Source organism: Labrus bergylta, chromosome 21 (assembly GCF_963930695.1).
Source record: "Labrus bergylta chromosome 21, fLabBer1.1, whole genome shotgun sequence".
NCBI classification, from domain to species: Eukaryota; Metazoa; Chordata; class Actinopteri; order Labriformes; family Labridae; genus Labrus; species Labrus bergylta.
The window spans coordinates 16,513,025-16,540,455 of NC_089215.1; the positions used below are offsets into that span (position 1 = coordinate 16,513,025).

At 40.9% G+C, this 27,431-nt stretch overlaps 3 protein-coding genes across 4 annotated transcripts in view; 1 reads left to right on the forward strand and 2 right to left on the reverse strand.

Annotated features, from left to right (window-relative positions):
- ogfod3 (2-oxoglutarate and iron dependent oxygenase domain containing 3) overlaps positions 1–13,234 on the reverse strand; it is a 30,877-nt gene extending 17,643 nt beyond the window's left edge. The window contains exons 1-7 of the mRNA XM_020640130.3: positions 13,006–13,234; positions 11,758–11,984; positions 7,397–7,472; positions 7,254–7,296; positions 6,179–6,243; positions 5,441–5,497; positions 4,762–4,915 (exon numbers count right to left, since the gene is read on the reverse strand). Coding sequence (XP_020495786.1) covers positions 4,762–4,915; positions 5,441–5,497; positions 6,179–6,243; positions 7,254–7,296; positions 7,397–7,472; positions 11,758–11,984; positions 13,006–13,115 — 732 coding nt within the window. The 5' untranslated portion in view covers positions 13,116–13,234. The remainder of the gene's footprint in view (positions 1–4,761; positions 4,916–5,440; positions 5,498–6,178; positions 6,244–7,253; positions 7,297–7,396; positions 7,473–11,757; positions 11,985–13,005) is intronic.
- A 75-nt stretch (positions 13,235–13,309) lies between these two features.
- Positions 13,310–18,728, forward strand: hexd (hexosaminidase d). Its single transcript, XM_020640126.3, has 12 exons — positions 13,310–13,620; positions 13,697–13,796; positions 13,937–14,052; positions 14,151–14,238; positions 14,359–14,523; positions 14,624–14,807; positions 15,384–15,455; positions 15,570–15,768; positions 17,155–17,316; positions 17,412–17,519; positions 18,117–18,206; positions 18,312–18,728. The coding sequence occupies exons 2-12, from the start codon at positions 13,710–13,712 to the stop codon at positions 18,481–18,483; spliced, it is 1,443 nt and encodes a 480-aa protein (XP_020495782.2). The 5' UTR covers positions 13,310–13,620; positions 13,697–13,709; the 3' UTR covers positions 18,484–18,728.
- Positions 18,690–27,066, reverse strand: cybc1 (cytochrome b-245 chaperone 1). 2 transcript variants are annotated; one of them, XM_065949263.1, is made up of 7 exons: positions 26,909–27,038; positions 24,978–25,046; positions 23,757–23,844; positions 23,564–23,605; positions 23,275–23,445; positions 23,014–23,158; positions 18,690–19,541 (listed from the first exon to the last, which is right to left on the reverse strand). In XM_065949263.1, the coding sequence occupies exons 3-7, from the start codon at positions 23,842–23,844 to the stop codon at positions 19,388–19,390; spliced, it is 600 nt and encodes a 199-aa protein (XP_065805335.1). In that variant the 5' UTR covers positions 24,978–25,046; positions 26,909–27,038; the 3' UTR covers positions 18,690–19,387. The 2 variants fall into 2 exon arrangements, with proteins under 2 accessions (XP_065805335.1, XP_020495787.1); XM_020640131.3 differs by lacking the exon at positions 24,978–25,046 and having other exon boundaries at positions 26,909–27,066.
- Between the last annotated feature and the right edge of the window lie 365 nt (positions 27,067–27,431).

A 27,431-nucleotide genomic window follows, 5' to 3' on the forward strand; every position in this document is an offset into this window, starting at 1 on the left:
CACACTACAACTGGTGCCATGACACCTTCTCAGTAAAATGATCGATGGGGAATAAATTTACCACTTAAGACGTCAGGGGCCATTTACATTTAAATGAGACTTGGGTTAGCCAATTAGCCCCAAAATGGCAGCGGAGACAGATGGGGGAGAAAAGTGGGTCTTCTCAGATTACATTTTTTCCCCAGCTGTCGAGGGCAAACATGAGGCAATGAGGCGACAAATATCAATATGGATGAAGCAACAGCAAACTGTATTTCAACAAATACCACAAGCAAAGTAAACATGTGCTGCTAGTCTCTTCTGATCATTTAGCGAGTGAGAACTACTCCTCAATATTGACACAGATGTTTCAACTGTGTTATGAGTGCCAATAAAAAGGCCTTTCAGTCAGTTTAATCTTTCCAAAATATTCAGGGAAGTCAGTGGTTTGACAAGAAATGATTAAATTACAGCGATAATAATAATCCCTCTGATAGGACCATTAAGAAATATTAAAGAGGACATATTATACCCCTTTCCAAACTTTTACAAGTGTACCATGAGGTCTAAATGAAACATCTGTGCTGTGCTTTGGTCAAAATATAACTGTTTTGTTATATTTTGGGTTTGTGACCCTGTATAAACCAGCTCTCTCAGAGCGCTCTGTTTTGGTGTGTATGTCTCTTTAAAGGCAATGAGCCCCCCCCTGAGTTTTCCCTGTACACATCACTCCTTTGATAGCGAGGATTAAGAATGGCTGACCTGTGCAAAAGTTTTGCTCTAGGCTGGGGGTGGAGTCCATGGGTGGAGATACGAGGGGAGGGGAGGGTAATTTTTACCAGAATCCCACTGTGACATCACAAGGAGAGCAAATTTGAAACAGAGCATTTTTCTCTGTGTTGTAAGACTTCTGCAGACCACAAACAAAGGACTGGATGGATTTATTTCACAGTATACACTCAGGTTACCCAAATATATGTTCAAAAACACTGTCAAAGTGGATTTTTCATAATATGCCCCCTTTACAGAAACATCATGCACCACTGAACCCTCTGATTAGAAGCATTCCTGCCAAAGAGTAGAAATGTTTTATGTAGTTATCGATGCATTTCTCACTTTATAAAATGATAAAGACTCTTAAGTCATTCTCCCAAGAGACAGACACCCTGTTTGTTCCCAACATGACTCGAGGTCTTCTGTCAATCCCAAGGCAACTTGAATGTCTCAACAATGAACAAACAGCAATGTGAAACACTGAGATTAAAGCTGTGACCAAAATGTCCGACTGTATGAATATTTATACATAAATATAAAAGATGTATGACATGAACCGTTCTCAAAACTGAACAGAGGAATGGGCATTAGGAATTTAGAAAATTGCCCTGAAGGGGAGTATGACTTGTTTTAAAATGTACAATAAAAACTGTTTCATGATCTTAAATTTGCAGCAGCTCAACGTCTGCTCTGATTCTTTAGAAGAATGTGAAAGAACGGACGGGATCTTCCGGGCGCCTCAGACCGGAAATTAGGAAAACCATCTAAAATTTGTTTCAAGACTTCTTGAAGATAGTGATGACGATTCTCTGTGGCATTACTTCGGTTAGAAGAAGACTACAAGCCAGGCTATGGAAAGACACTGGGAAGCAAATCAAGCCAACATTGATCTATAGTGCACAATCTCTTTTTCTAAGTGTCTATGATCTGAAATTAACTTGATCTCATCATCCAGCATTTTTTTAAGGTTTATTATTGGGCTTTTTATGCCTTTATCAACGAGAGACAGGACAGTGGATAGACAACGGTAACAGAGAGAGTGTTTGTGACATGCAGGAAAGGAGCCACAGGTAAGATTTGAACCTGGGCCGCCAGCTTGGAGCCCCACTAACCACTAGGCTACTGGTGCATGGACCCTCTATACTTTCAATAAAGCTTATAGTTAGGCTTAGTGCTGGTGGACTTCACACACTGAGCTCCTGTCTCTCTCTCCTTCTCCCTCTCTCGTAATATGTCTTCAACTGCTATAATAAGCATGATCAGTCCTCACTGTTTCACTGCCACCATAGTTCTTTATGTTAATACCATTTTCACTATCTTTGTAGCTGTAAATCAGTTTTCTTCATTGTTGCTGCTGCTCTGTTTGTCCCTATCCTTCTTCCTGTATCTCTCTCTATCCCACTCTCCAAGCCCATCACAGATTCTGCAGATGGCTGTTCAACATGATTCTGTCTGCTCGAGGTTTCTTCTTGTTAAAATGCAGTTTCTCCTTGCCACCGTTACTTTGCTAAATGTTGCTTAGTGCTGTGCAAATGGAGGCTTAAAGGAGCAATATGTAACTTTGACACCTAGTGTCTAAAATGGGTACTGCAGCCCAAATTCAAAACATTGGAGAGAGCTCTCTCCCCCTGCCCCCTCCTCCCTAGAGTCGATGTGCAGGTAAGTTGCCATGTTGCAGACACAGTAGCTTCAGTGTTTAGCCAGCTTTCTGTGTTCTAACCTCTCTTCATTTTTCACAAGCATCTCCAATATTGATCCTAGTTTGAGCACGTTTCTGCTCGTGGAGCTTACTAGAAAAACGCAGAGGCTTTTTAGGTTGGATAGAATCAGTTATATCTGAACCAGTTCACTTTCCCGCTTCTATCACTGCAACCCCTGTTAGTTAGCTGTTTTCTTGACAAACTGAGGGGCGTCCAAAACGGCTGTGTGGGGGGGGGCCTTAAAACCTTATTTTCTCAAATTCCCATGACCACGTAGATATTTTTCTCTTTTACAAATCGTATTTTCCACTGCAGAATACATGATTATTTTGCTTTGCAATACATTTCGGACTTTGCAATATATATTTATATTCTTTACTTGTGGCAAGCTACTTTTTTACGGTGAAACATTAACTGCTGTAAAAAAAAATCTACATTTACATTGTACCTCAGTTGAATACAAGTTGTTTGTAGCTGTGTATACCTGCATGTTTGTGCACTTATGGTGAAGCATTTATAATTTCTTTGTACAGTTGTATAATGACAATAAAGGCTTTTTATTTCGATTTCACTTGTGTGAAAACTTTATCAAGTTTGTTTCACCAACACTGTAAATGTGATTGAAGATCAGTTTCTTAGAGCCTCTAAACTCTTGATACTGTTTAATGTGAAATAAATAATCATTTTATTCTTAAGGACATGATGTGCTTTAAAATATTACGTATTGAAACAATGACGACCTCAGTGAGTAGTTGTGGAAAGAATGAAAAAGAAATCTGAGAGAGGAATTCAAATCCTTTGGTGCTCAGTCTGGTGAAGTCTCCAGCCTTTTAAAGTTGAGTCAGTACATTTCCATGGAGTCAAAGTGACCTTCCTTTGATTTCTTTACATCCTTTAAAAAGGAGCAGTAACTTTAAAAAAATGAACTGAGTATCCTGAATTTTAATGACAGCAGTTCATTTTTTGCTGGCAAAGGCTGAGCTTACACAGGCTGGCACATTTCTGTCAACAGTCTTTGTTCTACACTTATAATGACCAAAAATCAAAGTCAATCAGAATACAGCTGAGAAGGTGTGGAATTGAAAAAAAGAGAGCTCTTCTTTTAAGAACCATTTCAGCTGTCATTCACGTTCAGGTTAATCCAATGCTGATTCCCATCAGCCCGTTTAATCAGAACAGACGACATCTTAACCGTTTTGAGAAGTACAAACAAAAAAAACACAAATTTACAGACAAAATCTTGCCCGAAAGAGAATGTACTAAATGCTGGAAGTGACCAGGAAGTGATTGAGTAAGCGGTCAATTTGTTTGTTTTGACTGTGTAAGGTGGGTTCCCAACAAATGACAAAAGATCATTCAGTCTCTATAAACGCACAGTCTCTCCGTCAAAACAAAATAATTGACCGCTCACTAAATCACGTTCAGGTCAATTACAGCATTTGGTACATTCCCTTTCCGGCAAGATTCTGTTGATTGTAAATTTGTCTCAGCGCTCACGAAAGTGTTTCAAATCACGTAAAAACAAAAATCTAAAATGTAATTGTGTTTTCTCTGTGCTAAAAGTGTTTTGCATTTTCAATTTTGGTTTTAAAAAGTTTTCCAAAATGTTAATTTGTCTCAAACCAGAAGGAGGAGGGTTGGATCCCCTTCATCTCCACTGTGAATTGTACGGTTGTGCACTTTATGCACAGCAGCTTCTGCCATCAGTGTGAGAATGTGGTGCGAATGGGGGAAAGTGAACAGAAGCTCCTGAGCTCTCTTAGGTTCCTCAGGATCGTTGGTGGACGGCCTAGCCTGAACATATGGAGCTGGGGATCGAGCCCTCGGCCTTCCGGTTGAGACATGACGACGACTCTACCAACTGAGCCACAGCCGAACCCTAAATAACCAACCCAAGATGCCAAGATTTGCCCAAGATTTCTGCCTGTTAAAAGGAAGTTCTTTTCTTGCCACTGTAACTTTTCCTAAATGTTGCTAAAGTGCTGATGATGGATTAATGTTGAGTCTTTGTAATATAGCAATAAGTAAGGTCTTTTACCTGCTTTTTGCAAAGTGTCTCCAGATAACACTTGTTATGAATCAACGCAGAACAAATAAAGATTAATTGATTGATTGATGTGAAATGTAGAGAGAAAAAAGCTTTGAGTAGTCGAAGGACTAGAAAACATTATGAATGCACTAATCCCTATTATTAATTCTTAAACGTACACTCGGGGTTTATCTAGCTGGTACATGATGCTCATCATCAACTACACAAATGTACATTATTCCTGCCAGAAAGAGTCGCCGCTCAGTGTTTGTGCATTACCTTATCTATGTGGGGATGCCAGTACTCGTCATGTTGGGTCTTGGCTGCTGTGCTGTTGATTCTGGAGAAGAAGGTCGGCTTGGTGAGGTACATCAGAGTCGGGTCCAAACCAAACGTCTCAGCAATAACTGCCTGTATCCGCCCACGTACATCTCTAACCATGGAAATAAAAAACAACAGACATCAAATGTCAGACTGATAGATCGGACTAAATCAGTTTATGAAGTATGATTTATGACCATAACACTGCAAGAAACTTTGGGCAATGCAAGTCAATAGGATTCTCAGCAACATTAAGCAGCTCAGTGTTTATTAACTGCCAGCTGGTGATTCAATTAACACTTCAGCTACGTACAGAGAATACTTTGTGGCAGTTTTCAATATCTTTTTAAACGGGTGCTCATGATGTTGTTTTGTCAACTTGAATACTCAAAGAGGACAAAAGATCCATACTTTCATTTTGTTGGCTAACGACCTCATTGTGTGTTATTGATCTTGCAGTGCCTCTTCATAAACTACTGAATGATGTATAAGGTATAAGACATTACGTTTATAATAATTGTAAACAAAGACGTAGCATCATTTGGTAATGGATAACTCTTAAATGTCACATATCTCATTTTGGAGGAAACTCTTTGGAAAGTAGCATGGCTGATTTGATTTCAGGCTTCATAGTCACCTGTACAGCTCGAAGTCCTCCTGGGTAAAAACATCTCCGATCTGATCCCCAAAATACCTGCAGCCACACACCGACACACAATCAAAGACAGGCGGTTCAGCATGCAGACGGGCAAATCAGGACGCAGACAAGCCAATCAGAGAGAAACACAGGCACAGACACAGTATGGGGGAGGGGGGGGGGGGCAGAGGAGATCAGATCTATTAGCATAAATTAAGTTATGCAACATGGCACAGTGAACCATTACTCAGACGGCTGTGTCAGCCAGCCAACCAAACACACAGAGCAGATAGCTAACTCTGACTGCCTCGCATGACGAGCGACGCACTGGGGGGTGAAGGGTGTGAATGCTATAGCCATCGCGTCCTCATTCAAATCTGCCAGATAATCCCTGAGGATCCCGTGTCAGCCACCTGCCACCGGAGGACGTTAGAGAGAAGCGGGAGGAAACGGAGGCATGAATGAATGTAAGAGGCAGTATTTGGGAGGGAGAAGGATGAAGGGGAGCAACTGATCAAAATAAAAAATGGGTTGTGCTGTCAGTGATGTATGAGGGCCGCATGGGTCAGTGTGTAGAGGACAGCTCACAAGGACCAGCATCAGTAAGATTGATGATGAGTTTTGGTTAATATGTTTCTGCAAATGTTACACATTATGCAGGGTGTCATTTTTACACAGGCACAAAAAAAAGGCCCGGACAGAAAAACAAACGAGAGAAGACGATGTGAACTTTCTTACCTGTAGATGTTGACAAACTGTTTCCCCATCGATAACGCTCCAGAGTGCAAGTCAAGTATGGAAGCCTGGAAGAGGACAAACAGGAATTAATGACAAGTCGGTTGAAAATAAAAAAATGCACTGGGTATTGATACAGCTGTCAAAGTGCTTTGATTAATACATATTTGTGTTTTTAGGATTAAGAAGACAGGGAGAGACCTGTCAATAATGCTGACTATGTTTCTATTAGCGAATAGTGCTGGGTGTCCAAATACTTAAAGACAAATACAGGCGGTGACCCATTACAGCGACAGAGCTTCCTGAACTTCATGATGATGGAACATATACTTAAAAAAAAAAGGCTTCATTCGATGTGGACTGGAGTGGACAAAATGACTTTTCTGACATTGTTGGGACAGATACTGGTGTAAACGAGACAGTCGGCTTAAGATAATGAAAAATGTTTTTTTTGCAGCAGCAGAGTGTCACAGACAGGCCAGAGAGGCTGAGATGCATTGAAATGCAGACAACAATGGAGCTCTATGACACAGAGGAATAACAGATTCCAGGCTGTGAGTCATCAACCAAAGACGGTTCACTTCACTTTCATGTGACGTCGTTTAGTGGAGTGTGTTGAGCCTGAGCCGATCCCAGCTGTCATTGGAGAGGCGGAGTACACAACCTGGACTGGTCTCAAGCCAATCACAGGGCCGACATAAATATTCACACTGACACCTTTTGGGCAAATTTAGAGTCATTAGTTAACCTAACGAGATGTGCTTGGAGTGTGGCAGGAAGCTGGAGTACCCGGAGGGAACCCAGGCACGCATAGGAAGAACATGCACACAGGAAGCCCTGTTAGACGGGGGATTTGAACCCGGAACCTTCTCGCTGTGTAGTGACAGCGCTGACCAACATCATGTAGTCCGCTTTTAAAAATGATGATCAAAAAGTTTTCATGTGAGAAATCGGCACGTACTGTATACGGCCTTGAAAAAAATCAGTTTGTGACAGAACATGGACCTTAAGATCAGTTTATGTATTAACACATGCCTCCCTGTCTATTTATTCCAACAGTTGAATTTGATATACTTACACCTCCCTCTGATCCAGCCAGCGCCAGCCCTCTCTCAGCCAGCCTGTGTGTCACAGACAGAAAGCATGAATACTGATTCAGCTGCACTGCCGAGACAGAAGAGGGCGAATAGAAAAACACATGCAAGAAGAGGACGTGTTTACCTCCGGAGGACCTGAGCTTCCTCCCTTGTCACCACGCTGTCTGTGACTGCACGGCCACACTTCTGAGGGGTGCATCCTGGGAGAGAGAAAATATTAGTCAGTTTACCATGCAGTATTCTCTTGTCGGAAAAAGTTTGGGCCCCTAAGCAGCAAGAGAAAGTAGCTAGTAGAGAAACAAAGTGCAAGGTAAGGAGTTCATTGGAGTTCTGCTCATTATTCCCCGCAAAATTTAGGGCTTTCGTCCAACCTCTGAGGATTAAAATGTATTGCCCGAGGCGTGAGTCTCCCGCTGTGTCCTCTTTAGATACTGGGGATGCAAGTTTGAACTTTTAGCAGCCCACATGTTTAATAAGACACATCCAATGTGTTCTTTACTTTTTGTAAGAATAGTATAAAACTGTTTCATATTTCAGACAGTAATAACAATAATTTAAAAATGTCCATCAGAAAATGAGCTGTTTAGAAATAAATAGAAATGAGAGAGCTTGGCTTAATTAAATGAAAAAAGGAGTATTAGGGCCACATGAAGGGGGAAAAAAGACATTATAGACGTACATTTTACAAAATAAAGTTGTCATTTCAGTCTGTAGTTCTATCAGAGGAGCAGAAGCTGCCTGTAACATGGAGCATCTTGTGAAGTTAAACTTTACTGTAGGTTTCACAAATGAGGAAATACTTCATCTTTTGACACATCAGCATCACCTTGTCATCAGTGTCAGGACCCTGATAAGAAACTGGATACTTCGGGGGCTTATTCAAAGAAAGAACCACACTGACTTGGAGCAAAATGTCTCTTTTGTGGCAGGAAATGGATTTGAGGGTTTTTCCTCATTTTGTCACAGGCAGATGGCTGCTCTTCTGATACAACCTTTCAGAATACAGCCTAATTTAAAATGAGTTATGAATTTAATATAGTAAATTTACTACTGCTTGTTTATTTTTACTCTGTGTATGTGCGGCATGTTGGAAGGAAGGGCTTAGCAATAAATAATTTTTTTTCCCCCCGATTAATTCGTATTTGTGGTTTAGGAAAATCTAAAAAAAATAGATTATCTCTGTAACTTCCTCCGCTACTCCCTTTGGCCTCCCGTACTTCACATCCTCCCCCTTCTTTATTTCCTACAGAGACACATACATTAAGAATAATATGGCTGCCAGAATTAATGAAGAGTTTGTTCCCAATAAAAAAGCACAGCCTTGTCAAGTCTTTTGGAGCTGGTTTGGTTTTGCAGTGTCAGGTCTGGAACAAACCGCAGTCCGCTGAAAAGTTTGTTCAAAGGCTGTTGCAACTTAAGGCAGCAGCACGACCAATTTATTTCTACATCTCAAACAGAACAGAGGCATGAAGCCCAGTGCGAGAGATGTGTCTCACCACGAGGCGCACACGACCGCCACAGCCCACAAACACCAACAGCAGCCTACAATGGTCCAATCATTTTCTAATAGCATCACGTATAACAAGAAAGGCTGGACGCAGTCACACTACACATTGCTGGAGATGTGCTGCTCGATATAAACTGTGGAAAAAGCCTGGATTGATACACATTCCTAAAATGATTGGCCCTAGGTATCTGCTACCCAGCCACAAGTTTTTGCTGAAGTTTCTCTGCCTCATTTGTAGTTTTTGCTGTACCTTAAAACTACACAGTGCACTTGTTGTGTTTGCCTTTATTGGATTGGACAGCTGAAGAGAGCAGAGAGCGGGGGATGACCTGCAGCCAAGGGCCGAGGTCGGATTCTAACCCACGGTCGCTGCGATGAGGACTTTAGCTGCATTCATGAGCTCGTCTGATGGTCCCAGTTTCCCAGTTTGGAAGTCGTTCTTCCTACTTCAGCGTGTTCATGTGCTTTTTGTTTTATAAAGACTGAATACGAACAACATAAAAAAAAACAGAGGGGACGCTACGAAGACAATTTTTGGAATGTCACTGTTATAAATCATATCTGAGCAAAAAGTTGATGTGCAATTCGTGAATTAATAAAAAAGTATCTTAACTTTAAACAAAAACATTGTTTGCCCCCCCCATGTGATGACGAATGTGACGTTAAGTCAGAAAGTCGGACACCTCATTCTTTCCTGAGATTCAGGGTTGGTGTTCTAATTGAGCAGGTGTTCATGTGCATTTTCAAACTCTGAAACTTGTTTTTCAGATGAACCGATCTTTTAGCCTCCGTACATGTGGCGCGCAACATAACTGATTTCCTATCCGGCAACCCCATAGTGTACTTTTAAAGGCAGCCTTACAGCTTGCACTTTAACCCCAAGGAAATTTGGGTTTCCTTAATAATCCAAGAATAGAAATTCAGATTGGCTTTTTCTTAATCTAAGTGATCAAATAAAAGTGGTGTTACGGTCTAAGATAGTGATAGATAGATCTGACATGCCCCCTGCAAACACGATGAAGATTTTTCAGTGATCTTTATGATCTTGGTCTTGTCTCACTCTCAGTCTGCCTGGGTCTTGGTTCAGTCATGATCCCTAAATGTCTTGGTCTTGTCTCGGTCTCGGAGCACTCCGGTCTCGGTGTCTTGGTCTTTGTTAGTGTGGTCTTGACTACAACTTATAAGACATAGTGAATGCTCCAAGTTAAAAACACCAGACAATCACTTGTTTTTTCAGATCATTATGAAAACAAATAAAGTCCCTCGTGTTGTGTGGAGACAAATAATAACTTTATATGACCAGAAAATAATCAAAAACTATTTGTCATATAGATTTATCTGATGAATAATATACAGATTCTCAAAGCTCTTTCTGTGAACAAATAGAAATGAGATAAACTTCTTTACATTGTTTGCCTCTGCTGTGTTGTTGTAACAGATCTTTCTGCCAGAAATGGAGGAGGAACTTCTGAAGGAGTGATCGATGCGGTCAAATTTTGGTTTGTGTAAGCTTGTGTTATAGTGCCATCTAGTGGTGTAATTTGATGCTGATTCAGGGGAAAAAAGGTTTGAATGAGATTCAAAAGAGGTGGGCGGGGCGCTGGCAGTGACGGTTCTAAAGTCTGTTGTGGCCCGAGGCAAAAGTTCATTCGGGGCCCTCTTACCAGCGTGAATGCTGTCAGATGGGGCCGCCTTAGGGAGGTTTCCTACTGTCATTACAAAATATTTCAGATTTTGAGTTGCTGCTTTGGTCCACAGTTTGTCAGCCCCCACAGTTTGGCCTGTTGACAAGCAGCGCCCCTGGGCGCCGGGTGGCTTGGCGGTTGTGTCTCATGCCCCATGTGTGCCTGTATTCCTCGTCACGGGGTGGGCGTGGGTTTCGAATCAGGCCTCGTCCATATGCTGCATGTCATCCCCCACTCTCCCTCTTACAAACACTTTCTGTCTCTCTCCAGCTGTCCTCTCTAAAAAAGGCAAACATGGCCTAAAAACCATCTTTAAAAAACAAAACAAAGGTAGACTAACTAAAAAAGCTTTCATCTCCATATTGTTCTAAATTACAAATTCAAAAGACATGTACCTCATATAGTTTATTATTGTACTTTATACTTCCGCTTCAGTCCATCTCAGAGGAAAACATTGTACTTTTCACACAAACCTATTTGTTTTACCCATTAAGTCAACTTTTGGCTTCACTAATCATTAACCTTTGATGCCCCTGCAGTCTCAAAGAGGGCCGAGCAAATGAAATGTAGATTTTAAGACACATCTGATTCTGCCGGGAAATTCAGCCTACAAGCATATGATGATTACCGGTACTTCAGATTAAAGTCGAAGTCAGATCAACACTATACTTTTACAGCAGCATAACGCAATGTGTTCATTATGTAGCAGAAAGATTTATCCAATAACATCGTATATAAAAGTAAATGTTTCTACAGTGACCATTTTCCACACTATGAATAATCTAACTTTTGAAATCTAATTTCATTATACTTGTTTTTTATCTCTGTATGTTTATTTTATTTTTATTTCTTTTTTGGGTGCGGGGGATGTTGGCCTATATTTGATCAGGACGGTAAGAATGATGGTAGAAGTGAGTGGGGGCTGACTTGCAGGAAAGTTGGACTGTAGCCTCTGCAGATGGGGCGCAATGTCAAACCACCAGGCCAAACCTGTCCTTATCGATATTTTTAAACATGTAAAGGATCTGAGATAACGTTACTGCCCATTAGGGGTTTTGTAAGTTTGATGAAAGTAACACAACATCTAAAAAAATGAGGCTTTGATGCATTTCAGTGTAGACGTGAATGTTGGGTGAGACTTTTAAAACTTTCAAGACTTTGGAGTTGCGAGTCCAACATCTAGAACGTGCCAGTGAATTGGCATAACATTTGATTTTAGCCTTGAGAATTATCCCATCCCAGGTATGTTTGCTTATTGCCCGAGACAGCACAGAAGAAGGACCAGAGTCTTACCCGGATAGCGTTTATAGTTCTCGTAGTCTTCGGAGCACTGGACGGGGAAGACTCTGGGATTGGAAGTAACCAGCTCACTGTGGCTGACCAGCGTCTCTGTTATCTCACTGTCGTAAGAGGTGATGTACAACCACACGGCTGCCCCGCACAGAGACACGGCAACCAGCAGCAAGGCCGCGGGCCCTCTGGAACCTTTCCATGCAGACGACTGCCGCAGTGCATTACCCCTGTCAGACAGAAAAATGATGAAGATTATTAAACAACAACAACAAAAAAAAAAGGATCATCCAAATACTCTTAATCCAAGTCTCTTTGAACTGAAACCTCTGCTCAGCTAACTAAATTACTTTTCTTCATTGTGCTTTTAACAGGACATCCTGCAGTGCCAGCAAAAGTAACAGAAGCAATACAAACGTAAGACACAATCAAATCTATTAATGTTTAAAAGTAAATATAAAGGCTCCTACCATATGTACAGTGACTATAGTTCGACGATGTATCGCTGTAAGGTTATACTGAAAGGTCTAGTACAGGGATGGGCAACTTTGGTCACAGCAAGGGCCACATTCATTTAATTCTGACTGCCAGAGGGCCAAATTGTAGAATACAAAAAACGATTACAGTCAATTATGTCTCAAATTTAATTCAACATATACCAGTGATCAAATATTATCATGGACATATTTCTGGTTTTCATGATTTCAACGCAGATTTTTGCCATGTTTTTCTTCATGTCTCCAATCAATCGACCTGAGGACCTGAGGACCTGAGGGCCACCCACCCCCGGGGGACCGCCAGTTTGCCCACCCTTTGGCCTAGTATGATCTGCGTAACCAAAATAACTGACTAATAAAGTTGTCAACTCGCTTATAAAATGTCATTTCTTCAGAGTCCATTCAGCAACTCAACCCCCTGGTCTGAAATCATTTCAAGAAGACTGCTCACAACTGGTTTTTGTTTTTTTCTAACTAACTAATAAGAAAATCTGCTATTTATTGAACAAGCATTCATCATAAAGACACAGACACCAAATGAAAGCACAAAAAAGTGAAAATAATAAATAAGAGAGTCCTCTCAACTCCAACTTCACATCAGGATGATGAGGTCATGCTGTGTTCACTCTAACAACTGGATTTATTCAGGTGTATACCTACAGCAGCATTATTTCTGCACTACTTTCAGTAAGCTTTCTATCTGCATGTGCTCTACCTGTCTGCTCTGCACGCCCTCCCTCTTTCATTCACTCACCTTTTGATTTTCTTCTCTATCTCGGTGGCGTTTGAACCCTGCGCGTTTCTGTTTCGCACCATTTCCAACCCGAAACTTCCGCTAAGTCCGCATTTACAGGACACTGTCATACACGGCTATTGCTGCTTTGACTCAACATATCGCACAAACCCTTCCGACTGCTCGTGTGTGTGTGTGTGAACCACCACCACCACCACCATCTGAATCTCACTCCACTTCCTGGTACACGCGGTATCTGCAACCCTATTGGCTCCCCGGAAGAGAACGCAGCGTCATCCGAGTTCGACTCTGCAAAAAATAAAAAAAAAACCTACAGCGACATCCGCATCCCGTATTTGTTCCTCTACTGTAAACTCTAAACGCTGTAATATTTAACCATTTAATTACATTTGCATTACAGGCGGCATCTATTACTCTGCATGCGGAATGTCTGAAATCTTCAGACTGAGCTAATCGATCACAGACACTGCGCTTAATCGTTGACAGGACTGGACGCGACAGAAACAGAGAGCAGCAAGTGATCTACCTCCCCACAACATCCTGCTCGCTGTGGTGTGTCCCCCTACTGTTATCCAATCGCTGATTCCGATTCCCGACTTGGTCTACGCAGTTCTGGTAAGCCTAATATTAATTCACGAAAACACAGACACAGCCTGCTGTCACTAATGTGAATGTGTGTTTATTCCTGCAGTCTGTTCGGCAGAATGACGTGTAAACCTTGGCCTCAGGGAAAGAAACTGGTTCACCTTGATTTGAAAGGTGCCCCTCCAAGATTGGGATACTTCCATCAGGTATGAGGATGCTGCAGCAGCTTCCACTCTGATCTGCTGCAGCACTTCACACTCCTGTGGCTGCTTGACTGTATTATTCATTATGTGTGCAGTCCACTGATGTATGTTGTTGCATCCCCCCCCCCCCCATTTCCTCTTAGCTAATCGAGTTCTTCTCTGAGCTGGGAGTGGATGGCCTGCTAGTGGAGTACGAGGATATGTTTCCTTATGGGGGGGAACTGAAACTGCTGCAGTCTACAACTCAGCCGGCTTACAGGTGCAGTTTGAGATGCAAAAGAAATATCACTGAGTTAGTTACTTTGTCATGCGGTTAGATATTTTGTTCAATAAGTCATGTCTGCTTTCTGTTCACAGTCGAGAGGATGTGCTGTCTCTGCAGGAATTTGCCAAATCGAAGGGCATGGATGTCATCCCGCTTGTGCAGACATTTGGTCACATGGAGGTGAGCCGAAACCTCCTGTTCCCCCCTTTTTTTTTTTTTTTTATTACCGCCACACATTTTCAAAAAAACGGTGCGCAGTCTGTTTTCACTGTTTCAATGACCTACCCTCGTCTGCCACAGTTTGTGTTGAAACACCGGCCTATGTGGGACCTGAGAGAGGTGCCGTATTGTGTGGGAACCATGAATCCTCACAAAGAGGAGGGGGTGAAGTTGGTGATGGAGATGCTGAAGCAGGTGGTGGAGCTGCACCCGGGGCTGAAAACACTGCATATTGGAGCAGATGAGGTAAGGACCGGCCTGTTGTTAAAAGTCAGTATGTTTTTTTTTTTAAATCAAAAACAACATGTATTCTGTCATGTCCTTGTTTTTTTTTTAACTCCTAAAGGTGTACATCCTTGGTGAGGGGGAGGAGTCCAAGGTGTGGTTGGCTTCACCAGGACGCACAGTGGAGCAGCTTTTCCTGAGTCATGTGACAAAGGTGGCCAGAGCCGTCAAGAAGGCATGGCCACACATGACTATCATAATGTGGGACGATATGATGAGAGGCATGAGTCAGGACACGCTGAAAGGTAAGGAAGGAACAGGTCTGATCGTCCCAAAACCAGGAAATCAGTCATATCTCATGTTTCTAAAAGTAGGGGCTTTTCCAGGAAAGGAGAAAGACATTGCTTGAGTTTGACGTTTAATCAGCGTGTACATGCGTAGTGAAGTAATATCGTTAAAGTGTTTTTGATATGAAGATTTCTTGTTCTTGGTTTTGAGGTAACTTACCAAGAAAAAGCCTGGAAGAAGCATTTTGACATAATTTATGACTTGATGCAAAATGACATGTATGTAGTGAACACAGTGGTGGAATCTAACTGGTTACATTTCGTATTTAAAGGTCACATATTATGTAAAATGCACTCTACCATGGTTTTCTAACACTAATATGTGTCCCTGGTCTGTCATCAATCCCCCCCCCCCCCCATTATGATAAAAGTTAATTCTCTCTATCTTTTGCCTGCTCCACTTTTCAGAGGATGTGTGCTCAAACAGGCCGTTTGGAGATTTGCCTTTTGTGACATTACAAAGATTCATCTATTGAGATATATCCGTCTTTTGATTTGATTGTGTCACTGAGTCTTTTCGTATCCATGTTACAGAAAGTGGACTAGTGGGACTCGTCCAGCCAATGTTCTGGGACTACACCCCAAATCTAGATGTCGAAAAAACTGGTAGGAACTCCAAAAAAAAACAATATCTACTATTGCATCTTTACTGCTTATCAGCTTGAAATGGACGTCCACAGGGCTGTGTTTGTAGTGATGTCCATTCTCTTTGTTGTCCAGTGTCTCTGCTGGAGAAGTACTGCAGTGCTGGTATGCCGGACCTGTGGACGGCCAGCTCCTTTAAAGGCTCCACCAGCGTTTACACTTGTGTGCCCAGCACACAGAGGCATGTCGATAATCATTTGCAGTGGCTGAAGGTGGCTGCTTCTTTATCTGCTCGTATAAACCTGCAGGGCATCGCCATAACAGGCTGGCAAAGGTGATTCTTCTTCTGTGTTGTAGCTATTCTAAGGGTGTTACGATACGAATACAATATGATACTTTACCTTGTGATACGATCTGAGACAATACACTTTACTGTCACCTAGAGGAAATTTTTCTTGGACTCAAAGTGCTGCTAAACATTCAGCTGCTTCCACTAGAATGAATCAATAAAATCACATCCACATGCAGACAGAAAGGCACATATCAATGCAGAACAACATTTATTGCTCAAGATCTACAAAATCATAGCATGAGAGATAAAATTGCAACGGTTAGAAAATATAAAAACATATAGGAACACCATGACCCTGCTGTACAACCCACTCAACTTTAGTTTTTGAAGCGGTTCAGTTTGCATCGGGGGACTCTGCATCATCTGCCAGAAGGTAGAAGCTCGTACTCAGAGTGGAGGATGGTGAGACGGGTCAGACAACACCCTGGTCCAGTCTGAGAACAGACTGCTCAGATATTGACTGTAGGGAGAGGTTTTCATCCTCCTCATCAGAGTAAAGGTTTTCTAGACCTTGAATGGATGATAACCAGTTTGAACCCAGGTACTGTGATGTGATTAGTGGATTCATGGGGAAAAAATAGATTTCAGCTGAGCATGAATTATGGATATCTTGGGGGGGGGGGGGGGGAGCAGATTCTTTACCCACCCTTGTGAACAGTGTGAATGTGAAGCAGGTCAGTAATTACAATAAGCACATGCGTACCACACATATCAGAACTTATGGAGAATAAAGCTTCTCATTGTTGGCTCCAGTGGTTTCGTTTGAGTCTTTGTCAGTTTGGGTCTGAAGGACTTTTGGACCACAAATAATGTGGTGATAAATAAAACAAATGCTTTTTAGCATTATATCCATATGGACCTTGACTGCACTGAGCACTTCTTTAAATACATTGAACTTTGGTGCCAAGTGTACGCTGTTTTTGTATTTGCTTTATCTCTTATAGTAGTTGTTTTTTAAGGTTTATTTTGGGCCTTTTTGCCGTTATTAGAGAGACAGGACAGTGGATAGAGTCAGTAATCAGGGAAGGAGAGATTTGGGAATGATATGCAGGAAAGGAGCCACAGGTCAGATTCAAACCCTTGCCGTACTCTTGGAGGGATACAGCCTCCTTACATGGGCGCACGCGCTAACCACTATTCCACCTGCGCACCATCAAAGTTTTTTTTTTATTGTGATTTCAATTCTTTAGTAGGATTTTCTCAGTGAAAGTTGTTTTTGGGTATAGTTATATATTTGTTCTTTGTGGGCTGGGAGTACAGCATTTTGTCTTTCTTATTTATGCAGATTTATTAGGAGAATAACAGATTAACAGAATCTTAAATCTATACAATCAACACAAATGTTCTTCATTTTCCTCCCGCTGTCAGGTATGACCATCTGTCAGTGCTGTGTGAGCTAATGCCTCTGGCGCTTCCATCACTAGCAGCCTGTCTCCAGACACTCAGCTGTGGTCAGTTCAGTATTGAGGATCAAATCAAGGTATCGGAAAGACTGGGTCTTTCCTCAGTGGAGGTAGAGGCCATGGAAAGGTGAGGCTTGTCTCTGTTTATTTTTTACAGCAAGTCAATATGTAGTGATTATGTACAGAAAGGTTAACTGGTTTTACGTTCCATGTGTCCCATAGGACTTCTCCAGAAAGTGCAGTGTTCCCAGGACAGAGACTTGCGGAATTAATTGTGGAGCTGAATTCCCTCCTTAACTCAGAGAACATAAGATATTTTGAAAATGACATGTGAGTTCTGTGCTGTCCTCCTGAGAGTTATTCATGTTTTTAGCTTACTTTCATGTCTGTCGACGTGTTATGAGGACACAGCCGGCAGCTTGTTAGCTTTGCTTGTAGCACGAACAGCTAGTCTCATAGATTCCCTCACTATACTTTAACGCGTTAGACGTCAAAATGTAAGATCTTTGAATTCTTATTGAAATAGTTCAACATTTTGGGCTATACATCAACACACAGGAAGTGATTTCCAGGTAAGAATCCAGGAAGTCCTCCATCCCACCGAGTATTTCTCTGAATCACTAGTATGCTTTCATACTGACAGAAAACTGATTTTTTTTTTAACCTTTGCACAGATCCAGGCTAATTGCTCCCCCCTGCTTTTACCCTTAGCATTCTATGCTAAGCTAGCACTCTATGCTATGCTAAGCTAAGCTAACAGGCTGCTGTGTTTAGCCTGATATACAAACATAATACGGGTATCAATCTTCTCATAGAACTCTCAGCCAGAAAATAAAGTATTTTCCAAATAGTCAAACCTCTCAGAAATAGACCATTACATGTTGTATGTATAAACAGCCAAATAACTGAATGCCTGCACTACTGTAGGTTTGTAAGAGGATGGTTCAGCCCCTACCACCAACGCAGAAAGATGGTTACCCCTCTCATTACCATGCAGATTCATAGCCAAGCATCAACGTAAGTATCATTTATGCTCCTGCTCCACTCACTGACTTTCTGATGTTTGTTTAAAATCTCTCGTTTAGCCGCCAACAGTCACATCATTGGGTTCTGCCTCCTCAGGTATTTGACGACGTTACAACAAAAGGTGGCGGGCGTGAGGGAGGAGATGGGTCAACTTTACCCAGATTCAACAGTCCAAGAGTGGATAGAGGAACACGTGAGCCCAGTAATGGCTCCATTGCAGAGGATAACTGAGGCAATCAGAGCCTGCGTGAAGGAGATGGTGCCATAGAACTTCAGGGATTAAAACTGTTAAATTCAGCTCTTTTTGCATCCAACACTGACATTATTTTCACTTGTAGTTTTGCGCTTGCTTAGGAGAAAAGTGCTGTTTGTGTATTGCATTAATTGTCACATTAAGTGAAAATAATAAGAGATGACATTTTCATACACTATTCCCAAAGATGTATTGAATAAACACAGACTATAACTAATGACAACAATAAAATCTTTTATAGTTGGCTGACACATCAAAAAGTTTGCCTGAGATTCAATCTTTGGTTCACAAGAAGTTCATGAATGTTTCAAAATGGGACGGCCACAGGACAAAGCATTTCGCCCGTCTTCACTCTCAATCGAGCCGTGAAAAGTCCTTCATGCTTGATTACAGTTTGCACATGCGTGTAGCCGGACTTGCAGACTAGGTAGGAAAAATAATGCAAAAGGTGATCATCAACTGGGTGGTCCTGAAAACCTTGGGAAAAGCACATTATATGTTGACAGCATAAACACTCATTAGAGCTCAGTAGGAAGGCACAGTAGATCTAGATCTATAATCTGGAGTGTGTTCTCAAGTAGTAATTAGATCCAACCAGCTGAGGCAGGATGTACGTTTACAGATACATACATTTACAGTTCAACAAAAGATGTCTATTTTCGCTGATTTTTTTTTTGGACAGTTTAAGAATTCACAACTAAAATAGAGGATTTCCTTGACTAATTGTTTTCCTGATTTACAACAAGGTAGTCTGCGAGGAGATGCTAGAAGAGGCCGTATCCTTGTGTTTCATGCACATGCTAAAAGCATAACGTAATGGGGCGTCATAAACTGGATACTTAGTAATGCCTTAGAAATGCTGTAAAGCCCCTAATGGAATCCATCCAAAGTAACAGTGAGGTTGAAAGTCACAGTGAGATCAGTGATCGCCAGCTTCGTCTTCTGAATCACTGCTGTTGTCCAAAGAATCGTCCTCCTCTCCAAACTCCGCCTCCTCCTCCTGCTGCCTGCGTTGCTTCAGCTCTTCCAGACCGAGGAAACGCCTCAGCAGTGCAGACACCGCCTCTACATCGCTGGCGGGTGAGAAACAGAGAGAAATATCTGTGTTAGAAAGTATAAGTTATATGTTCTGGTATGTTTTCTTTTTTATCAGACTATAGGAGATGAGTCTGGAGCCAGGGTGTAATTCAGGATGCTAGGAAAGTGGCACAGTACAATTCAAAGTTTGGTAACTTGATTTTTAGCCACTTTGAGGAAGTTAAAGAAGATCATAATGAAGTAGAGAAAGTAGAGCAATCACAAGTAACTTTAGCACAGATTTGACTCTTAAGATGTCAAGAAACATCAAAGGACATGCAGTCAATGTAAAATAAGTACCTCCTGTTTATAACGGTCATCATTTAGTTTCTTTTATCTACAACAAAGTGGTAACTTCCAGTGTTGAAAAATGAAGCCAATGTGGAAGCGCAAAAAGCTGGAGTGTCCCCTTGAGACTGGCTCCAGGAGCCCAGGGAGGCACATACACACACACAGACTTACAAAGTCCTTTTTGACAGCAGAAATGAAAATGAATTATTATTTTTTTACCTACTGCAATTGCACTTTATAACGACTCCCCTTTAAGTAAGGACAGAAGACATTTAAACTTCTAAAACTTTAGCCTGAGCTGCATATATCAAACTGTATATTTACACAGTTGACTGCTTTTTTATAATAATTCTTTATTTATGTATCATACTATGCACTGGCAGAGCTAGTGTTTTGTACTGTTATCTATGAGAAACAGCTACTTATGCACATGGACCATCCAGAACACTTTTTTATCCTGGCTGTATTGTGGGCTCATGTTTTTTGTATGAGTGGGATATGTCTGTATATATTGTGTTGTGTTGTGTGTTTGTATGTATGCTGCCTGCTGGAACACCTCAATTTCCCTGCTGGGATGAATAAAGTATATCTTATCTTTATCTTATCTTTATGTTCACAGCCTGGTACATAAAATAATATTGGACTGATGAGCTCATGTTTGAATTGGCACACGCTTTATTCACAATAAGGCGTGTAGCTGACATGATGGGCACAATGTTACAGTTTGTCAAGAGGCTTAAAACCCGCCTCAGCTCCGGCTCTCAAACTGTCATTAGGTTGACTGAAACTTAGGCTGAGACAGGATTTCCAGCATGGCGGCTGCTGCCGATGAGCTTCCAGAGCCCCCTGCACTAACAGACGGCTGACGTCACTCAGGCTTCATCCATTAATATTTACAGTCCATGTTTTCAACCACAATTCCTAGAAAGTTTCGACATTGTTTAAAATAAGATCAGACTGTGTTGATTTGCATTGAAACCCAATATTAATTTGAAAATTGCACTTAAACAAAATGTCAAATGTTGAAACTGAGAAATATGTTGTTTTTGGAAAACTTGATGCCCAGTTTGAATTTGATGCCAACATCATGTTTCAAAAAGTGGATACAGTGGCAACAAAAGGCTGGAGAAGTTGTGACATGCTTTAAAAAGAACCTGATGAAACATCTCACAGTTAATGAGGTAACTGTGGACAGTTTAGTAACATGACCTGTAATGAAAAAGAACATCCTAGAGAGGCTCTCTGAAGTGGAGATGGGTTAAGAGTAATGTTTTTAATGTAAAACTGTAAAAGAAATCATCATCTTGAGTTCATAGGGGAGGACCAAACTAAAAACAGGAAATCCTTTACACAGTGTTTCTAATAATGGACTCAGGCGCTTCTTTAGTGAGCGACTAGTAATGCCTTAGTGTACCTCTGAACGACTCAGGAGCTCCTTTGTTCCAGCAGCAGTCAGATATTTGAATGAACATTTGGAGTTGTGGCTCTGATTCATGGCTGTAAATGATGTCTTAAATGGTTTCAATAGTGTTTGTTATTAATTATTTGTGTATTGTGATTGTAATTGTCTATATTGTTCATTGTGTGAATGAATTGACCAGGTGGTAAAAGAGTTTCCCTGCTGGGGATTAATAAAGTATTCTAATCTAATGATATCATTTAAAAATGCAGAGAATCTGAAGAAATCTCTGTACGCAGTGGGAATGGCCAAAAAAACAATCTTGGATGGCCGTGATCTTCGGGCCCTCAGACAAATTAAAAACAGACACAAACACTGTGTTTGGAAGTTATCTTCAGGAAAACTTCCAAAAACCTTTACCTGTGAGCACAGTTTATCCCTGCATCCATTCATGAACAACAGAAACTCTGCCTTAAAGAGGCCGTATATAAACCAGATCCAGAAACGCAGTCACCCTCTCCGGGTCCGGGCTCATTTATAATGAACTAAGGCGAAGTTGAAAACGGCCCTATGGTCTGCTGAGTCAGCATTTGACTTTACGTTTGGAAATCCCTGACACCCCATTCTCTGGGCTAAAATGGAGAGAAACTGTCGATCTTATTTTTTGTGCACGGTTCCAAAGCCAGCAGCCGTGAAGGTATCGAGGTGCATTAGTGCACATGGCATTGGTGACCTGCACATTTGTGACGGCACCATTAATGCTGAACTGTAATGCTGAAATACAGGTTCTGGAGCAACAAATGCTGCTGAATAAACAACTGAGTTTTTCAAGGAAGGCCTTGATTATTTCAGCAAGACAATGCCAAACCACATTCTTCACGTATTGCAGTAGCATGCCTCCGTCGTAAAACAGTCCTGGCGTTTAACAGGAGACCCTGAACAACTGAAATCCTACATGAAGCAGGAGTGGTAAAACATTCCACTTTGAAAATGACAGTGTTCCCAAACACGTATGAAGAGGGGACGCAAACATAACCCTGTCGTATGGTTTATCTATTTATATTTACACTTAACACAGCGTCCCAACTTATTGGGAATCGAGGTTGTTTTACAATACAATACAAAACTTTATTGTGCTCCAAGAAAACATATAACAGTAAGTAGAAAGATATAACACATGTAGAAAAAACACATAACAAGAAGGGGCCAGTCAGCGTGGAAGCTTGTTTAGAGCTTCAGTCGCTGATGGGGCAAAGCTCTTTTTGAAGCGTGCCCTCTTCCAGGTCAGGGTTCTGTATCTCCGACCCGACGGCAGAAAAGAGTGGATTGAGTGGGTGAGAGGGGTCCTGGGCTGTGGTGAGTGCTCTGAGATTCAGGGCTCTGTAGTTGAGCTGTGAGAGGTTTTGGGTAGGTAGGCCTATGATTTTAAACCTCATTGGTTCTTCTGGTACAAAGCTAGTCAACAGCTTGATCTTTGTTTCTTCCGGGGTCTAACTGCGCTCTTTAAAACCCACTCTAACCTCCAAACGTTTGTCGGTTAGATGTCATGGCTGTTCACAACATTTCATCCAGGTGTGGCAGAAACATCTGAACTCATTTAATTCACTTTTTCCATATTTTATGACGATGGTATATCAGTGTTGATGACGTAGTGCAGTGTCCAGTGACACGGAGAACATCAGCATCCCCAAGTGTTCTCCACTCTACACACCTACTTATATACCAGGTCAATCCTTTTAAACGGTTTGTCTACGACTCTGGATGTGTAGTACACTTACCCACGATTCCCCATCGTGGCACTCTGAGTCAGGGGATAGGAGAAGCCTGCAGCGAGCCGCAGCATCAGCAGGTAGCCCTTCCCCAAATAGCGGACTCTCTCTTCCTGGATGCAGATGTCACACAGCTGAGTCAGATCCAACACAACTGAGAAAGACAAGGGGGGGAAATACAGATTAAATATCCAATATATATATATATAAAAAATACAACTAGGCAGGGAGACTTCTGTTATAGGTAAACCACTCAGTGGAGTTACAGACCTTTCTCGTGCCCCTTCCTCCATAACGTCAGGATTAAAGCGTACAAGCTGAAGCTCTTTAGCTCGATCAGGTTCTTGGTTTTGTCAAACACAGCCTCCTCCCACTCCTCCATGTTCTGCATAGCTACAAACAGGCATCCAGTCACATAGAAGAGCTTCCACAAGATGCTGTCTGTGTGAGCAACACAAAACATGGCAAGAAGTTGCAGTAGGTGAATTTTAGTCGGCAAAGTTGTGTAAATCAGTAGTTTAAATGTGTTTTGAGGACAACATCATTTCAGTTAGTGTACCTGAGCTGTAATATGCAGCAGCCAACCCCACAGAAGCTATGCCTTCAATGACAATGAGAGGTTTATCGTTAAGAAGGGCGATGCAAGGAGAGAGAAGACATGTTTTAAATAGAGTTTGAATGTTGAGAAGGATAAGTGGATTGCTTTATATTTTTATTAATTGCCTTCTGAAGATTTGGAGACATATTCTTACCCACAAGAACAGACCAGGAACGAATGCCGGGGGATCTCTTCAGGTGAAGCAGGGTGCCGCTGTGCTCCTCTACTGTCATGTATCCCATCTGAACAGAGGCAGAACAAAAAAGTCTGACACTTCAAATATACTTAAGCTTTTTCAAAACTGCTATCACACCTTTACCTATATGGGATTTTTGGGACCGATACAGATCTCGATAATTGGGGAGAAAGAAAGAAAATCGGATTCCAATAAATTGGCCGATAATTTTCTTAGATCTAAGTTGGGCCTGTAGAGATAGATAGATATAAATGTAGACATTTACTGCGTTGATCGCTCAAATGCAGTTTTCAAACGCTTGTGGAAAAGATTTATAATGAAGACAAGATGGTCACTCAACTGGAAAGTGACTGCGCATGTACGAACGTCACCGCTTGACACTCCGGAGAGTGATAACGCTTGTTGTAATCCGTATAGCGCCCTCTGCTGGTGAAAGAGAACTGCTAGTAAATCAACGCTATTCAAATGAAATCCGTATATATCCGCGATAAAATTAGCCGATACCGGTTGTCACTTGATATGCTAATATCAGCCGATATTATCACTTCACCTGGATTTACATATTTATATATTCTTACTTCTGACCGGTGCTGAGTGAGACTTTAAACACTAAATCTTTCTCATTTCTCGTCTCTGTAACAGAGGTCAACCCAACCCTGCAAAACCAACAAAAAGCAACTCTGTGCTATTATCTTTTATTTTAATATGTACACCCTTTCTTTTTTTATAAAATGTGACTTCAAAATGTCACCTGTAAAAAGGCCTATTGAAATACTGCTTTGATATATTCAGCATTTAAAGCACACTCGGGGCGCTGGTGGCGCAGCGGTTAGTGCGCACGCCCCATGTATGGAGGCTGTAGTCCTCCAAGCCGGCAGCCCAGGTTCAAATCCAGCCTGTGGCTTCTTTGCTGCATGTCACTCCCCACTCTCTCTCTCCCTGATTTCCAGCTCTGTCCACTGTCCTATTGCTCCATTAAAGGCACAAAAAGCTACAAAATAAAAAAAGGTAAATAGTAGAGGAACTTGGGCCCCTAAAAGTTGAGAGACCCCTACCCAAGGTAGAACAAAGCAAAACCATATTTTTTCAGAACTTAAACATGTCTAGTTTATGAAACGGATGGTTGTATAAAAATATTTTACTGCAAAATAACTTTTTTGCATGTTTTATGCATCTTACCAAAAAACGAAAATAGGTCAAATTAGGGCTTCTCCAAAAGGGACAGCTCTAGCCTCATCACATGTATCTCTAGGAATCAGAATCAGAATTTCACCAAATTTGGACAGGATGTTCACAGATAGTTATTAGTTACAATTATGCAAAGTTTTAATCAATACCATTTTAAATTTTCGAATTTTTCACACTTAAACACACATGTAGTTCAGGCGGAAATTGAAAATTGAAACAAAAATTCAAAAGGTATGTATATCAAAGTCTGTCATTTTTTAAGCAAGGACACCAAACATTAAAATATGTCATTTTTATCTTCTTTAGACCGTTATCTCAACATAAAAGCAAGTTATTTGACTTTTCACTTGACCCTATGCTGTCACCAGCCCCTAACAGGAAACTAGTGCAGCCAGGATTTCAGGGCGACCTGGTACAATGGGGCCCTATGGATGTGTATGTGGGAGGAGGTGGCCACAAACAATAGATGCATACTTAACAACAAGACTCAATATAATTGTATTCTGTAATATACATATATAATTAAACATTTTATAGTTATGCCTAACACATTTTCTATCTTACATATGATTTATATGATGACACTCAGAGCCAACCCGCTGCTTTCAACAATATTGTCACCTATGACATAGTTTCTATTTCATTATAAAAAATTAAAGCATTGTCTTGACATCAGTTGTGAAATATTGAACTAAAAAACAGTATTGATATATATAACCTTGAGTTCTTAGAAATGAAATATACTTCATATAGTCTATTTGTATATCGGCCATACAGCCTGTTGTAGTTTTTTTTAATATATTTCAGTCATATAAAGATGGTGTGTAGTCGGTAGGGGTATCTCGAAAACTAAAGCCTTTTTTGAGGGTTTGTTCCTCTACTAAAAGCACAATTAATGGAACAAAGTGTTGCTTTAATGTATGTTACCACCTTAAAGTGCCCTGCTGTGTTTACATGCAATTTAAAAATCTTCTATTATAGCTGCCTATTTATAAATTGATCAGTTTAAAGGTGCACTATGTAGGTTTGGTCGTGACATTTGAAAAGGTGGAGAAGTGAATCAATTCGATGCTATATTTTCTGAACTAAATACACAAAATGTATAAAAAGGAAAGAATGGGTCCCTGAACACTGTTTGGAGCTAAAAAAAAAATATACCAGAAGAGTTAATGTTTCACTCCCCCACCATAACTTCTCACGTAGCTTTTTATCTTCAAACAGTGTTACAGGGACCACATTTTACTTTGAGGACACTTTGTGTTCAGAGTTATGAACTTATACCACAGAATATGTCATTTTTATTGTTTTTGTATAATATCAATACAATCAATACAAGTTGCTTATTGACAAATGGCATAAATGAGATGTTCCCCTTCCAAATGTATTTACAAAGAACCAAGAATTGTGGTCCATCTAAAACCTATTTCCTGGTTAATCCGGATATACTGATGACAGACCACATGTGTTTTAATTGGTAGCCTACTATTCAATATTTCGAATAGCCCAAATCGGAAATCTCTCGACATGATCCTGTGAGAATGATCCTGTGAGAATGATCCTGTATTTAAGGAAAAACTGGCAAAGAGAAAAGTCTGTTTTTGACAAGTTTCTGATCTTTTAGCAGGTGAAAGTCCCTTCACCTCCATCGTATTTGTGTGTGTGGGGGGGGGGGGGGCAGATTCCTTACAGGTGCCCATCTCTCCACCTCATCTTTTTATATTTCAGAAGAATTTAAACCTCCCTGCAATGAAATATGAAAACTGAAAAGATGTGAAAGATGCCCATGCTGTTCGTAGTTGACATGTGTTATGGGTAAAAAATCCAAACACATCTTAGTCTTACTCATTCACAACACATCTCAAAGTACAGTTAATGTTCTCACCATGACAGAAACAAACTCTGACACGGTTTGTTTTACTCACCTTCGCTGAAAATGTCACCTTGCTTGCAGATTTAATAAAATCGCATTTGTACGAGGAAGCGAATGAAATGGATTACGAGGAAGTTCTCTTCATATATTATTGCAACAACCTCAACACATCAACTGTATTGAATGGGTGATACTTCCTTCCTGGGTCGGCTTGTTCTGATTGGACAGTTTCACTTTGGCGCCGCCTTCAAAATAAAAGCTTTCAATTTAAGAGAAAAATAACATATTTCACCGGTAATTGCTTGACACTGTTGGCAGCCTTTTGAATAAAATAGATTTTTAAATAAGAGTATTTAATGTTGCACAAAATATGGCTTAACTTGTTTTTGTTTTTTTTTTGTGCCAATAACCATTTTCTTTCATAAATACTTAGAAAAATCAAAATATCTCAGACAGACACTTCTAAGCTATGTCATATATATTTGTTACTTTAAGCCTTTGCTTTAAAAGAAAAACCAAAATAATTAAATAAAGTTTGTTGTATTCCTATCTGAAATATATTTGCAATGTACTAA

Excerpts from the sequence above, each read along its gene's own strand:
- hexd (XM_020640126.3), top strand. The coding sequence starts at position 13,710 with ATGACGTGTAAACCTTGGCCTCAGGGAAAGAAACTGGTTCACCTTGAT. Across the intron at positions 14,524-14,623 it reads TGCATATTGGAGCAGATGAG|GTGTACATCCTTGGTGAGGG; the intron begins GTAAGGACCGGC and ends TAACTCCTAAAG. Across the intron at positions 15,769-17,154 it reads GCCATAACAGGCTGGCAAAG|GTATGACCATCTGTCAGTGC; the intron begins GTGATTCTTCTT and ends TCCCGCTGTCAG.
- cybc1 (XM_020640131.3), bottom strand. The coding sequence starts at position 23,844 with ATGGGATACATGACAGTAGAGGAGCACAGCGGCACCCTGCTTCACCTG. Across the intron at positions 23,159-23,274 it reads GAGGAAGGGGCACGAGAAAG|TTGTGTTGGATCTGACTCAG; the intron begins GTCTGTAACTCC and ends TGTCTTTCTCAG. Across the intron at positions 19,542-23,013 it reads GCCACGATGGGGAATCGTGG|CGATGTAGAGGCGGTGTCTG; the intron begins GTAAGTGTACTA and ends CTCACCCGCCAG.